This window comes from Erithacus rubecula (assembly GCF_903797595.1).
Source record: "Erithacus rubecula genome assembly, chromosome: 3".
Classification (NCBI taxonomy): domain Eukaryota; kingdom Metazoa; phylum Chordata; class Aves; order Passeriformes; family Muscicapidae; genus Erithacus; species Erithacus rubecula.
The window spans coordinates 35,624,521-35,640,954 of NC_136689.1; the positions used below are offsets into that span (position 1 = coordinate 35,624,521).

General features: G+C 34.7%; 1 protein-coding gene across 1 annotated transcript in view; it reads left to right on the forward strand.

Moving 5' to 3' along the window:
- KCNH8 (potassium voltage-gated channel subfamily H member 8) overlaps nucleotides 1–16,434 on the forward strand; it is a gene marked incomplete at both ends in the record, with an annotated part of 170,818 nt that overhangs the window by 134,446 nt on the left and 19,938 nt on the right. Inside the window, one exon of the mRNA XM_079302228.1 lies at nucleotides 3,642–3,856. Within this exon, the coding sequence (XP_079158354.1) occupies nucleotides 3,642–3,856 (215 nt within the window). The remainder of the gene's footprint in view (nucleotides 1–3,641; nucleotides 3,857–16,434) is intronic.

A 16,434-nucleotide genomic window follows, 5' to 3' on the forward strand; every position in this document is an offset into this window, starting at 1 on the left:
CTGCTATATTTGGTGATGGTATTGACAGCTCAAAGAACATTGGTCATCAGTTCCTGAATCTTTCATGAAAATTAGTGGCCAGGCTAATGCTCCCAGTTGAAAGAAAGCAATAAGAGCCTACTTTCATTCCTTGGCACTTGCCTACAAACAGCCTTTACAAAAAAACCATGTGGTGAAAACCAAACCTTGTTGGCTCTGCTCCCCCAGGATATTTCATGCTCTCTGCAGTCATCTGAGTATATTGGATCTGAGAAAGGCCCAAAATTCTGTTCTAATAAATTTTTAGTTGTTGTTTGCAAGATGAATGTTTTTACTCACTGAGATTTAAGCATCTCTACCTATAAGTTTCTGTGATTTGCCTCAACATAAGGCCTACTAAAGAAATTCTCATCTTCAGCTAAAGGATGATTAGACCTGTCTTGGTTAATGTTTATGAAGTTTTTTGACAAAATAAAATATAAAAGTTTGCTCTAAAAGTAGAGAATTACTTCATTATGGTTTTAATAGCTCTTTAGACTTAAAGTATTCTTCTTTCTAATAACTTTTAATATTCTTATAAAACAGTTAAAAAGAACATTTCCTTTTTTGCTTTTCTTCCTGTTTCATGGGATTACACTAGACTGCTGATAATGCAAGCTTCTGGTTTTCTGTAATTGAATTTCCTTTATTTTACTAGAATGCATTTGATTGGTCTTTTTTTAGAATATAAATGTGATACAAGTCCTACTTGTTTCAGAACTCTTTAATTCTATTAGATTGACATTCCACATAATTTGTTCATTTCAAGGAAGTTTAAGGATCTCTTGATTTCATTGGATCACATAGATCAAAAATATAAAATATTAAAATATAAGCTAAAGTTCAAGAGGTATTTCCATTGGAACTATGATTCCATCTTCAGGCACTTCTGAAAATGCTAATTAAGGCATAATTGCGTAATGGTGACAACAAAAGCAATAAGAAAGAGATTGGTGGATTTCTGAGAGAAGTTAATAAAATCATAATTCAAAAAACATAAACATAACACAATGAAAGAATGTTTTGTTGCAGTGAATGAGAGCTTCATCCTTTAAACCAAATTAGCACCAGCAGAAGGTGAATGCATCAAACATGCAGATCCCTATGAGAAATTGTGTTACTGATGCCATCTAAATCCAAGACAGCACTTTTTTCCCTGACAATGCAGAGTTACTTGCAGATCCCACAATATTTTATAATTCTGTCTTGATTCTAATTCTAGTGGATTTGTTTTTGTTTACTGAACCATTCTCACTAACAAGCACTGCAGCAACAACTCAGTGAAATGTTCTCATTAAATACATCTTTCCTTCCTCTAGAGACTATTACTTTATCTCTAATAATGATGGTTAGGATATATTTTATAGGAAAATATGTTTTAATATGAGTTATGTACTGTTTGATCATATATATTTGGTTTGTTAAAAATATTAACAATAAGTTATTTTTTAAATATCCATAATGAGAACATTTATAACTTTGATTGCATGTCCCTGATTTATTGAAAAACAGATGTGTCTGTGAGAAACATGTATATATAAGCTTATTATCCAATTAAAGAAAAAAGAAAAGAGCCACTAAGAATAGCTGAAATTATTCTGTTATGTAACAAATGTTGAATTCAAGGTAGAATCATTTAATCACTTCATTAGTTCTACATGAAGCTTCAGGTTACTACCTAAAGCCTTTGCTGCATGATTTTGATTTGAAAAAGAAACATATACTAGCACTACCAGATCAGTTGTAGTATCTTTAAGCTTGGAATTATTTCAAAATTTTAACTACGATCAAATAAAAATCTAACTTTTTTTTCAAAATTTTTATGCAGTATTGCTGTTAATACTGTTCATAGAACTAAAATGTTTCTAATTAAGATGTTTAAGGAAAAGTTTTGGTATATTTAAAATATTATTTCCCTTGTCCACATTAACAGCTATCAATAAATTAATATTGCCAGCCCTGTGCTTAATATAATAGAAAAAATCTAATATCTTGTTGATATTTACAGCAAAATGTCAAAGTGTATTACTGCTTAGCTTATGCTGTATTTTATTGTAGCAATGCATGTTGTGATGAGCAATGACATGTTATTATTACCTATCAAATTTCTCTTTCCCAGATTGACCTAAGCTCATACCACTTCTCATTAATATTAACAGAAATTCTTAAGAGATCCCAAAATAGCATTAATGTATGTATATGGCATAAGAGAAAACCCCTCTCTAGCCTGAGTTTATGATGAGTACTTTTGAGAAAGTTGTTCAAGCTCCACATAAATAAAAATAATTTTGAGGTATTAAAAGTTATATTTTAAAGTGTAAAACTATCCCATTTCGAAGATTCAGAGATGGTTGACTGATTAGTTTAACTTACCCTGCAAGCTGACCATTTCCTGTGTCATATATTTCCAATGTCACAGTCTTAACTCATTATTTATTAATAATGAATGATGTAAGATTGAAGGTACCTTTAGACCTTCAGAAGCTACCCAGCTTAAACCTACTTAAAACAGAGAAAATTTATCTCAGATTCCTCAGGGCTATGTCCAGGCAAGTTTTGAACATCTCCAAGGATGCTCACAATTCCACAGCCTCTCTGGACAGACTGTTCCACCACTTCTTGACTTTCATTTCCTGATTAATAATGAGAATTTAATTTGTTGCACTCTGTGCCCAGTACATCTTGTTTCCCTGTGCACTCTGAAGGGAAGTTTAACTCTGTTTTCTCTACAATTTTCTGCTGGGCTGTTGAAGACAGTAATAATATTCTTCCTTTGCCTTCTCTTTGTAAGATGGAACAGTACCCTGTTTTTTCAGCCTTTTCTCGTAAATTATATTCTTTAGTCCCTGATTCTTGGTAGCCTCTTTCAGACTCTTTCTATTATGTCAATATTCTGTCTCATACTGGGAAGCCCAAAACTGGACACAATGATCCAGATGAGGTATGAAAAATATAGAGGGAAAGAGTCATTTCCTGGGACTTGAAGGCTCCACTCTTGCTAATGCATGTAACTTTTGGGGAAAACCTCTGATTCAATGGCTCCACTTTGTAATTTACATCTCAGATCAGATGTTTATGGGAGCTTTTAATAACAGAATGTTTGTGCTCCTCAATACATAGTCAGTTGAGGTTTGCAATACAGGTGGTGTTCTAAGGCAATCTTGCCCATAAAGGAAAAAAAAACCAGCATAATTATTCTTTCCTAGGCCATTTTTAATTCTCTACAGAAATGTTAAAATTCTACCTCAACACCTGCATGTTTTGAGACACACACAAAAACACCTGACAACAGCTTTTTTTAAAAAAATGTGCACCTGGTATTAGTTACTAGCATAAATCTTCATTTTATACATATTTACTTTATTGCTCCCTTAAATCAGCCAGTTACCTGTCTGAAAATTAGTTTTATACCTCCAGTTAATTGTGTATAAGTTTGCTTCTGCAAAAAAAGAAAAAAAAATTAGTCTATGATCTTTTAGCCTGTTATTAATTAAACAAGGCATTAGTAACAATGGGTTTTCAGGTTTAGGTGTAGCAATTATATTAAGCAGCTTTATGATTCAAAAAAGAAGTAAAGAATTTATGCTCTGAAGATAATTTTTTTTTTTTGTATTCTTTTTTAGGTAAAGGAGATTTAATTGGAGCAAACCTATCCATTAGGGATCAAGTAATTAAAACAAATGCAGATGTTAAAGCTCTAACATACTGTGATCTCCAATGTATTATACTCAAAGGTCTCTTTGAAGTGCTCGACCTCTACCCAGAGTATGCTCAAAAGTTTGTTGAAGAAATCCAGCAGGATCTCACTTACAATCTAAGAGAAGGCCATGAAAGTGATGTAAGTATCTCTAAAGGTCTCTGTGGTTTTTGTAATCTTTCAGGTGTTTCTCATACCCTAGTAATTTCTTATGATTTTGTCACCATAAAGAAATAATATACAAATTATGTTAAAGGAACTGCTGATTCCATTTGTTTGATAATTCAGATATTACCTACATGATTTTTTTTATCAGTTAGTCAGGTCATAAACATTGAACAACCTCTTTGCTTCTCATTTTCCGTAACAAACATCATCCATAGAGAAAATTCTTTATTTTTAAAATATTTTTAATGTCTAAAAATAATTCATAGTCATATAAACTATGTGCCCAAATAAAGGTTCTTAGCCATACCTTTTCTAGAAGCTCATGTGCCAGCCTAATGAACAGTCATTTCATACATCATTGGTTATCACTTTTAGTTAAGAATGTCATAAGACACACAGAAAATGAAAAACAGTTGTTTCTCATACACTGAAAATGAAATGTGTTTTTCCACTTAAACGAGTATTTTATTTTGGGGGAAAAAGAAGAACAAAAAGAACCCCAAACAAAAATGAAACAAGAGATTCTAGATAAAGCACTCCTTAAAGGCTTCCATACAAACTCATCAAAGTACTTTGACTGATATTATATAGAAAATATGTATACTCCAATTTTAACAGAGAAAAGCTTTTATGACATCTTTCTTTTTCTGATTTTATCACATGAATGCTCAAAGAGAGTTATAGCCAAACTCTCAAGCTGGTGTTTAACAGTTCAGGTGTTTGTCTTTGTTTTGTGCTTCTCCTGACATGGAGAGAACTAACATTGGAAAAACATGAATTTTCACTAGGATATGCTTAAGACAGGGGACAAATATAATGCCAAGGAAGGGTTCACTAAAGAACTTTCCAGTGCAAAACCCCAATGAGTTTGATATATGGGCTGATATTTCTTCACAGTTTCATATTAGGTGTGCTTTGGTGCCAGTGTTTCCACAGCAACACTCTATTAAACCATTGCAGCAGAAAGGAGTCCATACATAAGTGTGTACTTCTGGAGAGGAAAATAACCAGGATATCTCATTTGTTTGTCTCTTGAAATGTCTCCAAACTTCTTGATGCTGAAAACAGCAGCTGAGAGTACACAGCTGTTCTGAGAGCCCAGTGATTAGTTTGTATAACACATTTCCCTAGGGCAGGAATGTTTGATCTGAAAAGGATTAAAACTCCATGTAAAGTTAGAGTTTGGAGATGCTTGCATTCCCCACTGCAGTTTTGTTGTGGAACAACAATTTGTTGCTTCGTGCTTTTCTGTTTGGTGACACATCTGGGGATCACCCTCTCAGCTGCATTCAGTTTTTATAAATACAGGGACAACTCTTCCCAATTAAAATCAGCAGGGAGATGCAGAGACTCTCTGCTGAGAGTAAGCCTACAGCAGCCTTCAAGATGAGTGTTTCTCAGGTTCTCTGAGGAGGATGGGATTTAAAGCAATGTGGGACACATCCAAGTAACTTTTCTGCTTTAAAGTAGAAAATATTTAGAGCATTTTTTAATATGTTGCATTTTCATGGTATAATCTGTTGCCTTGAAATTAAAGGAAAAAATGTCCTGACATGGAGTAGCATCAGTGTCACAGGCAGATAAACAGAATCCAAGACAGATTACCAGTGTGACTTTTGCCTGCATCACTACTACTTCTCTTGCAGTAGAACATCTCATTCCCTTTCCAACCATTTTACTTATCAATAAGGATAAACAGCATAAATAAGGCAGCCAAAAATTGTTTTTCTTGGATGTTTTAAATAACTGTAAATCTGTAGCTGAATGTGAATTTAATTCTTAAAGTCTTCCTTACCTACATACACACAAAAAGGAAACATTTTAAATTTATTTTCTTAGTTCATTTGCAAGTCCAAGAGGATATATAATGATGTGCTTCATCTGCACTAAACTCCAAGTAAGGTGTAACTGTGGAAAAGGCTCAAGGATTCCGGCAGTTGTGTCTCTTTTCAGTAAAACCAGGAGATGTAACCAGGTTTCCCAGCAATGAGTAGGAACTGTAGCTGTCTGGTAATAGATGGATTGAAAGCAATATTTAGCAATCTTGGAAGAAAAGCCCAGATTTTAAGTACAGGAACAGGCAACTATTTCAGGCTCTAATAAGTAAAAGAAAAAACAGATGCAAAATCAGAGAGAGACACACTTTGAATGATTCCTCATGATAACTGTTAAGCCAGGAATTGCTAAGTGATTTATTATTAAAATCATTAATGTGTGCTCAGCCACACTGGCAGTACTACTTGGCCATCTTTTTATACACTTTCATCACAGCAAGAAATGAACTAGAGTAGACTTTTTGTTGATTTTGCATTTTCTGCCCCTTGCTTTCTTCGCTCCTTCTTGGTCAATAACCAATAACTGTATTTGTGTATGTGTTCAACTATTTGAGGACAGTTAAAAAACACTAATTTTTCTGGTAGCTGGAGTTATGGCATTGAAACTATTCAGCCATTTCAACCAATTTTTCTAGGTCTGTGACTATGCTGTCATAATAAGGAAATAGTTTTCTGAGTGACACAGATTTTGACATATATCTCATCCTATCTGTATAATTTTTCACTGTGAATTACAAATTTCATATGTATTAGGCAGTGAGACTGTCCCATATCTGATTTGATAAAACTAAGCCCTCACAAGAAGGTTCTTAAAACATATATGGATACATCTATGCGCATATATTAATATTCCAAGAAAAACTTGGAATTATTTTGTTATCAACCAGTGCTGAAAATGTGTTATTTGATGCATTTAGAGAGTAGTAGCTTCTGTTCATAACTCTGAATTATCATTAGTAAATGTTTGGACAATACCTTTGCAGGCTTTGTGAGAATTTATTTTTCTGATTATTTCTTATGTCCATGCAGAAGAATTTACAGTGTAGACAGCATTATACAGATTTAAAAAAAAACACACACACAAAAACCAACCAAAAATCAAACCAAAGGCTTGTTAGAGCCACACTGATGAAAAGAGCAAGAAGCCTCCTTGACACCTATACTATCAAGCTATAATGAAGTCCCAAAGGAAGATAAGGCACATGCAGGCACAATCTTTGTCTCACTAAAGTTCTATTGATGTGAGTAATTTTCAAAAAGAAGAGGTTATAATCCTGAACAGTCAAAGATCTTTGTTTGCAGATAGGACTTGCAACTAAAAAGAATCTACTTTTCCTTTTGTAGAATTAAAAGTAGTGTTCTGGCTCCTACAAAAGCTTTCCTTCCCCTCTCTCCAAAGAGGAATGAAGCTTCTGGCTGATCCTGGCCCAGCTATTAGGGTCGGTGGCTTCACTGAACTCAGCAACTTTATGCAGAAAGAAAATCTGACCTGATCATTGGGGAACAAAAAAACTTTAATAATAGAAAACAGCAAACTGTAAGCAGAACAGCTTGTACAGAACTGGGAAAGATGGTACAGGGTGGCTAATTCCATGCACTAAGACAATGGCAAAAAGCAAGTGTTAGGGAATGGAAGGGGTATCTATAAACTTGGAGGAGGGGAGGAATTTGAGTGGAGTTTAGGGAGGGGATCCAATAGGGAAGGGCAATTAGGAATATTAAAATTATTGCAGCTAAAAGGAACCAATGGCAATAAGGGAAACAGAGAACTTTCTGGCAATGATCAACATTGGAGCTGGAGGATTCTGGGGGTGAATTTTTACTCACCCCTATTGCAAAGGGTTTTCCCACTGCCTTAAGGCATGATCATCCACAATTTTATTGGAGTTACCTCCAGCATCTCCCCCATTTTGTTTTCCTAAGATGGAAATAGAAACTGTTTTTTCAAAAGTCGGTATCATAAATTTTAACAGACAGGAAGAAATAAAGGTAATTAATATTAATAAAATTATCTGTTTTGATGATAGATAAAGTATAAGTGGAGAGATTCCAGCCTTTGAAGAGATGGTGAGCCAGTTATTTGCCTGCTCAATTTGCAATTTTCTAACTCCCTCCTTTAGAAGTCTTATGCTGCAGGAAATAGATTCACTGTGATCTGATAAATTCATGCAGCATAAGCCTTCAAAATCTCCACAGCCATGGCCATGTGCTAATCATAAAAGGTCAATTGCAGAGCAATTTTGGAGTGTGGCATGGCAAACTGCATTAACATCTGCCAATAGTTCATGCAGGGCAACTGATGTCACATTGGTTTGTTTATTGAGCCAGAATCCAATGGTATCCCATTGTTTGAGGACCTTAACAGCAGCTACCCATGACAGTAAAGAATAGATAATGATTTTGGTTGCTCTTGTACAATATGTAGTTTTATCATTACAATCCTTTTCAAATTGGTAAATTGATATTTTTGGTCGTGTTAACACTTGAGCCATAGAAACATTGGGTTTCCAATGCATTGGGTTTCCAAGATGCCCCAGGTGAACGTACTGCCCTTGATTTTTGATGGAATAGCTGGTCAAGCTCTGTCTCTGTAGATGAATGAGATACCAGATAGTTGGATTTGGTATACTTTGGACCAGACTGAAGTGTGAATGGTGTAATTGCACCATAAAGTTTTGTTTCTATATAATTGATTATTTGCTGAAATATCTTGAAAAGATGACAAATGCCCAAAATTTATACAGTAATCCATTTTAACCAACCGCAATAATTCCAGTTCTTGGGGTTCAGTTGGTGCATGTGGCAATTTTTTGATCCAATGGTCCCAATCATCTATGGAGTTAGGTCTTAGTAATTTTATCCCAGATTTGCAGAGTACAGATGGTATCCACTGGTATTGGCCATCCATAGGTAACCCCACTAGACAGGTAGAAAACGGATTACTGGGGTTGTCTACTAAAAAGCACATGGTTTCTGGTTTGGTAGTATTAGCTAATGTGACCCAAACTTTATTTTTTTTTTTTTTTTTTGGCTATGGGACTATCCAGATGTTACTTGAGAGAAGGAAATTGGAGCAGATGAGCAGGGAAACCCAGATGTTCATTCTTCTGGCTGGTCTTCAGTTGATGACTGATCTCTGGAGAGAAAGCTGTTCTCTAAAATGAAAACACTGTGAAACACAAGGAAAAATTGATTCCATTACTACATTGCAGTGTAAATGAAACATAATGACAAGGCTTCATGAAAATGTGGTAGATCCCTTCTCCAGTTAGGAATATAGAGTCTTACTGCACCTTAGCCAGGCTCCTTGATAATAAAATAAATAAATAGACAAATAAATTTTAAGAGGCAATGTAGCAATTAAGAAGCAATAAAACCAAAAGGTCTCCTCCCATCTTCCCTCTGAAAGGCATTCTCTGACAAAATAGGGATTAATTCATGTCCTTTGGAGAGGCTGGTGTTTAGCATTTATTAAATTTTAATGACTGAGTTGTGAGGAATTTTTAATATAATAAAGCTCAAGTTGTTATTAGCAATATCTAAGAAATTGCAAGGAGGGCTCCTCATTTTCTTTTGGAAAATCTGACAACTTGACCAAATCAATTGTTCATAAAGGTGAAAGTAGCTCTAAGCTCTGGAGCATACAATAGAGGAAGAGCTGGGGAAGAAGAATGTCTACAGATTCTAATCTAAAATATACTGAGCTTTCTGGTTTGTTCCACCTAAGTCTTAAGCAAGTATTTTTAAAGCATGTAAGTAATTTCTCTTCATGTCATTTTAACTGCTTATTTGAAGACTTTTATTTGTTCTAACTATTAGCATTGCCATTGGAAATCAATAGCAAAAAATATTTTGCATGCAAGCACAAAATTGAGATTAAATCCTGCCTTGCCACTGTTTGGTTTTCAGCTAGAAGATTACATATTTTACATGCATTCATTCTTGTTCTTTAGTCATGCTTTTTCTAGGTCTAGATTTCTACTATAGATCATCTGAATTTATGAATGTTGCTTTCCAATATAGCAATAACACATTTTATTATGTATTTGATTATATATTATTAATCAGCAATGAAAATAGTGAGAAGTTTCTGATTTTTTAACATGTTGATTGTCTGCATAATAAATAGTAATTCACTTTAAAGAAGCAAATAACTTATCCTATTTGCTATTCTATAAACAGTAAGGAAATAAATAAGCATGGTGGTTTTTTTTTAAGTTGCTTTTAATCTTGGCAAATTTTGTAAGATAAGAAAACCTGATAGAAACTTCAGTCACATAATTACTTATTAATGGGTTTAACTTCCTAAGCAAATTTAAAAAAAAAAAATCTTATTTCATGAGTATTACCTATGTGTTTATAGTAAAATTCATGCACTGAAAAAATTAATTTCCAAATCAGCTCTTACTGCAATGCCATACTTAGTCACTTATTTCTCTGCTCCAGCCTAGATCACAGTTCCTCCTGCACACTGTAGGACATCATAGGTTGTAAAATATTTTTAATAATAATTAAGTTTTCATAAAACATTTCCCAAATCATTCCAATTAACTTCTTAATAGAAAAGATGGTTTTGTCACACCACCCAGCCACTGTGTAAAATAAAGTGGCTTATCTTAAAAAAAAGTCAATCAGTCCTACTTTAAGAGTAGAGCTGGATAACTTTGAGGAAAACATGCAATTTTTAAATAGCTTGAAGCATATTAAGCATCCACCTTTGTCTGGCAGAGGATTATGTATTATTCTTGCAGGTGCAACTCACTGATGTTTACTGTCAGTAAGTATAAAGCTTGCAGAATAAGAAGCCAATCAATGGCAGTTTTTGTGTTTCTATACAAGAATTATTACAACAGGTAGAATATAGAATTAAATAAATTACCTAAAGCAATGGAAGTCCAGTACTTTATCTGTATCATTATTCAAAAAAACCCAACAAACAAAAAAAAACCCCAATTAAACTGTGAACTGGCTGTTTATGATCTTTCTCTTTACTCTACATTCACATAGTTCCCTTTGCTCTAGTTGCTCTGACAGAAGCCCTAAGTGGCTGATGGCTGAACAGCCGCTGATTCTACCCAAAATACACCATATATTAATTTTCACTTTATACCTCTTGATATGGAGTTTATAAACTTCTCAACTTCTCAGTGATTATGGTGTAGGAATGAAGGCGCTCCTCATACTGTCATAAACTAAACTAATTTTAAAACTGGTAACATATAATTAACTTTGATTCCTGATATGTTCAATGGAGTGGGTCTCTTACCTGCCTCTGTGCATGGTCTGCTCTCCAATTAGGCACTCTTCCTCAGGGCTGCTGTGAAATATAACTCAGGGCTCTCACCTTATAAGAGCTACTCAGATTTTATTTTTCATTTTGCTTCTGGAATGATCTGGAATACTTTTTCCTTCTTCCCTCTCTGTCTGTCTCTTCACAAAAATAGTTACTCTATTGCTGAATAAGACAGCATTTGTTTAATGTCATTTACACAGCTCAGGTTCTTTATTCCTATGGAACAAGTCACGCAGCTGTACATGGGTGTGAGCACTGGCAAAAACAAACAAAATCAGAGCAGTCAATTCACCTGTTTCACACTTCATTTTTGATATTAAATGTGTGAGATGCATTTTGGGAATGTACTCTGTCCAATAACTCTCTGCAAGATATTTCACAGGTCTCCTACCTGTAATCATGACAAGTCAGCATGTTTTGGTGGATCTTTGGCTATTTAAGTTGGACGCTAGTTTCCAACAAGGAAATCCACTGCAACAGCATTCTCCCTGTGTGGGGTTACAGTCAGTCCTTCCTCCAGCCCCTCAGCCTGACAATTAACTGTGTTCTTTAAGGGAGCAAAGCTGATCTGGAGCTATAGTGAAGGCCAGGTCTGACACCATTTTGGTAGCTCATGAAGCTTGTTTACTTGTGAGCCTGATGTGTGGTGCCTCTGAGCCATCTCTGCCCCCAGTACCCCTCAAGATAATCACCTCACTCTCATGTTCTAAGATATTCTTCAATATGGTACACTGCTGAGAAAAAATGCAACAAGGAAACGTGTAATTCTAAAAAGATAGACTGCTTGGTCTTTTTATTTTCTTTCCCAGTACCTTTACCCAAAGAATATTTATTCACTAATAATCTCCCATTGCATTTCTTTAGCCTTCAGTTATTCTAATATTTTTGAAAACAATAACAGGCATCTACACTGTTTGGTTTTCTCTCTAGTAATTGTTTTTGTCTGATTTGTGGTCATTTTCCAGTTAGAAGATTCATCGCACCACAACTTATTTGATCAATTATGTAATCTTTTCCTTTTTTTTTTTTTCGTATTTTTATAAATCTTTCCCATTTTACACCCAAAACAATTGGACAATTCCCTGTAAGAGTGAATCACAAAAGACATGGGAAAGGACAAAGAGGAGGGGAGGAAATTAGCCTACTTGCATTAGTCTGGGACTATGTTAGGTATATGTGACCTATGCCCAGATTCTGACTGTCTTACTTTTGTGAATGGATTAAGAGACAGGAATTATGGGCTTTACATTATTTATTGAAAGCTTTAAAATATTTATTAAAAGCTTTTCACAAGTAGACCTTAGCATTTCTTTGACAAATACAAAAAAAATTTCATTGTAACTAGAATGAAGATGTTTAAATAAGTGACAAAATTTTACTTCTAATTTTAGCTTTTGAGTCTTTTTGGACACTCTCCATTCCCATTCATTTCACTTCCAGAGATTACTACATTCTGCATCAGATTATAAAGCTTAATCCAAGGGTAACACATTGAAAAAAATCCAGGCTAGCAAAGCAGCTTATTGATGTTTTTAGACTGTTGTATGAGGAGGATATAAAACACTGTGTCAAACAGAATTTTAGACAGGAAAAGCTCCTGGCTTTCAGAGTATTGCCTTGGAATCTAATCATATTTCTATTTTAATTAGACAGGCTTTCTAGAGGATAACTTTTTTACCAATATGTCTCAATGTGCCTTAGGGAACATGACAATATAACTTTTACAGTATTAATATTATCTTCGTCTCTACACTGTAAAAATGGAAAATAAAATTAATCCTAATATAGCTGAACTTTAAAATTATGTCAGTTTGGAGAGTGGATTGATTTTTAATTTTTTTTTTCATTATCCCTTTTATTTCGTATTGATATAATACTGATCTGTTGGGGACATTAAATTTAGAAGCACTTTTACAATGACTTGTCCTTTTATTATTTTGGGTAACATAGGACTAATTAATGAAGGAAATGATAGCACAATTTTATCATTTGAATATAAAGCTAACAATACAATCACAACTCCTTCACTGCATCTACAGCCTCAAAGTGAGGAGTCTGAAAATCAATCCAGGGTCACTCATGTAAATATTTATGAGCCTGTTCAAAACCTCAGAGCTGCTTGAAGTTAAGCATATAAGTTTTATTATTTTGGAAGGTGTTAGCCTTTATTGTAGTTTATATAATATAAGTCTTTACTTGACTGTAATCAAACTGTTGGAATATTAAAAAGCTTGCCCCACTACATCTTTTTTCTGTAGTAATCTACAAGCTTTCCCAAAAATACAACCTCCCAGACAGTACAATCAGTGCCAGGTCTACTATTTTGACAATTTCCCCTTTTGTCTTCTTTTCATCTTATTGATAGACTGGGGTTTTTTGGGTTTGTTTTTTTTTTTTTTTTTTTTTTTTTTTTTTTATTCTTACCACTACAGATTTACTATGAAAGATGCATTTTCAGAGCAGTTGAGACCCTAATGCCTTCTCCTGCTTTTCTCCTGCTTTGGGGTGGGATAGAGGCATGAAAGCAAATAGAAGTAAAAATTACTAATTATACCATCCAAGTTTCTGATTTATTTATTCCTAATGTGGCACAAGTGTCAGAGATAGTTTTCAATTTCTGTAGCATCTTTTTAACAAGAAATGTAATACATGCTGTATTGCTCATGAAAAAAAATAAAATATAATTAAAACAAAAATAGTTAATGCAATGAGGTTAACACCAAATATAAAAGCTCATGTGAGAATTTAGATCCAAGAAAGTATTTATTTGGGGGGAAAAAAAACAACTATACAAAGCTAACCACAAGCAGCCAGTCACAGAACATTTGTACCAACTTCTCTAGCTAATTACAAAAAAACAAAACAATCAGGACAACATCTTAACAGGAGACTGGAGAGCTCACAGCAATTCACAATTACTGTCTCTCTAGCACAAAATACCAGTGACAGATCCACAGTTCAACTTTTGCTGCTAACCCAATGCACTCTGTTCTGTAAGAAGCATCAGACAATGCTGAAAACATCTGCTTCCACAAAATACTCTTTCTTTATCTGTCCATTAAGTGAGGAAGAGAGATAAGAATAGCCCCGAGAAAACATAGGAACAAGCCAATGAACAATAGAGAGCCTTAAAAAGAAAAACACAACAGAAAATAACCAATAGGGGCTGGGCATGGCAAATTGCTCAGTATAAAACAATTATACCTAACAAGCTCTTTGTGAGTGATTGAGTCTTTTGTGATTTAGAGGACTTGTGATATTTCATTTAAATTTCCTGATTACAGAAAACTGAAGCCTGAGCACATGTGAGGCATTAAGTTTTGCAGCAGTACAATAATCTCTTGTTATGTACTTGTATTTTTTCCATTACCATACAGTAAATTTATAAAGAATAGAACATCTGGCATGCATTCTTGGGGTTTTTTTTCCACACTGCCAGTGCTCCTAAATGGGCTTTTCCCATTTCCAAATGCTGACTAAGAACATTAATAATCTGATTTCAAATCCTTTCCTGAAAATGTATTTTATCCTTTTGACTCCTCAATGGAAAGAATTATTCATGTATTTTAGTACCAAAGATTATAAGAAAATAAGTAAAATTATGGTTCTATTTTTATTCCTACTTTTTGTGAAGGCAACGAGAATCAGACCAGCAAACACTGGTAACATTCTTTTGAGCCCCAGCACACAAACTTACTGACTGGACATAAAATGTATTAGCCTCCAATTTAGCTGTGTCTCCATATTTTTCTTTTTAGCGTTTTGGAATCACTGGAATTCATTTTGAATTACTGTGCATCCAATTACCTGGGTTGGCCACAGTTCCTGGCAGAGATTCTTTAGAAATGAGTACTGCCTCTTGACACTGAAAAAACTGTCAGATCACTGGCTTTCAACAGCAAACCACTAGTGTTTTCAGATGGATAAATATTCCTTTTTTTTTTTTTTTTGCTTCTAATACACAATTTTAAGGATTACTGAATTTTAAAATCTGTGCATTAAGATATTAAAAAATTGGATTATTATAGATTTGTGATTCTATACATGGAAGAATTTTATATGAGTTTGGTTTTGGTACATGATCTATTATAAATTAAATTTAGTAGTTGGTTTCACAAGACAGAAAGAGATTCTAAGGCTGAAATTAAACATTCAATTTAACTCTTTGACAGTAGTTCACATAACTCATGCTAACATCAATCTTTGTTTTTTTTCTCAATGCATAGTAAGATAAATATCTGGTTTTTTTCTTTCAGCAGTCCTTATCCTTTAAGAGCTGCACTTCTTTTAAAAGGCAGGCATGTGAGGTATTTGACACACTCTTTGCATAGGGAAAAAATAGAGCATTTTATAGGAGACTGTACCTGTGCATTGCCCTAAATAAAAGGTTTTTAGCATCCTAGAAACTAGGGCAACACCTCCTAATTATTTACTCTGATACTACATTTTTACAAAGATAAATCTATGTGCATAATGAGGACTTTGAATTTACTGCACTTTGACTGGCTTTGTCCAAGTTCTTGTTCATTTTTCCTCTTTGAGGCTGGAGGGAGAGACAGAGAGGAGGTGCTGGAACAGGTTTAGAATCAAAAATCCTTGAGAATTCTCTCTGGGCACAGATTAGTTTATTTTGCCAAGTTTCAAGGACTAAGCCATAAAGCCCTGGCCCCTTTTGAGTGCAGGACAGGGTATCCAAAGTTACAAGCAGCGAGTATGGTTGCAGTTTATTTCTATAGAGGCAATTACAATACTTTTTACTGTGGATTTTGTGCCATGGAAAAGGTAGTTTATAGGTCTCTAGTTTATTTTAAAATATCAATATTTCCAGACTGAAATTGTCCCCAGTGGGTTAAAGGAGCTAGTTTGGTGAAACAGAAGTCTGATAAGCAGCATCTCACATCACTTGCCCTGTGTTCTCACCCACCCGTCTTTTCTGTTACATGGCCTCCAGAGAACACTCCCTCCCCTCCTTGCCAAAACCAACCTGCCTTCAAAAATTCCTTTACCCTTCTCTGGGAAAGGTCACAAGGTGACACAGTGCTGCCACTAACCCCATTTGCTGTGCAGCCAGCTTCCCCCTGCTGCAGTGACCAAGGCAGGGTAACAGAGCAGAGAGGGATGGATGGGGGGCTGTGGCTCCTGTGCTGAGCAGCAGAGAGGTCCAGAAGCAAGGGCACACTGCTAGCAACTGGTCATGCAGCTTAAAACCTATAAAATGATTTCTCTGTCTATGTTCTCAAGATGTACAGTCAGGATTAGCATGTATTCAAGTGGGAAAAAACATCAAAACAAAAAAGCGAGGGAAATCTTCACCCAGTATACAAATTACTAGTCACTTCTAAGGCCTTCAGCAGGAAAATGCATACTTTCTGTACTTTCTGAGGCACTTTTTGTGAAGCTGCTAATATTTGGGATTTGCCTAG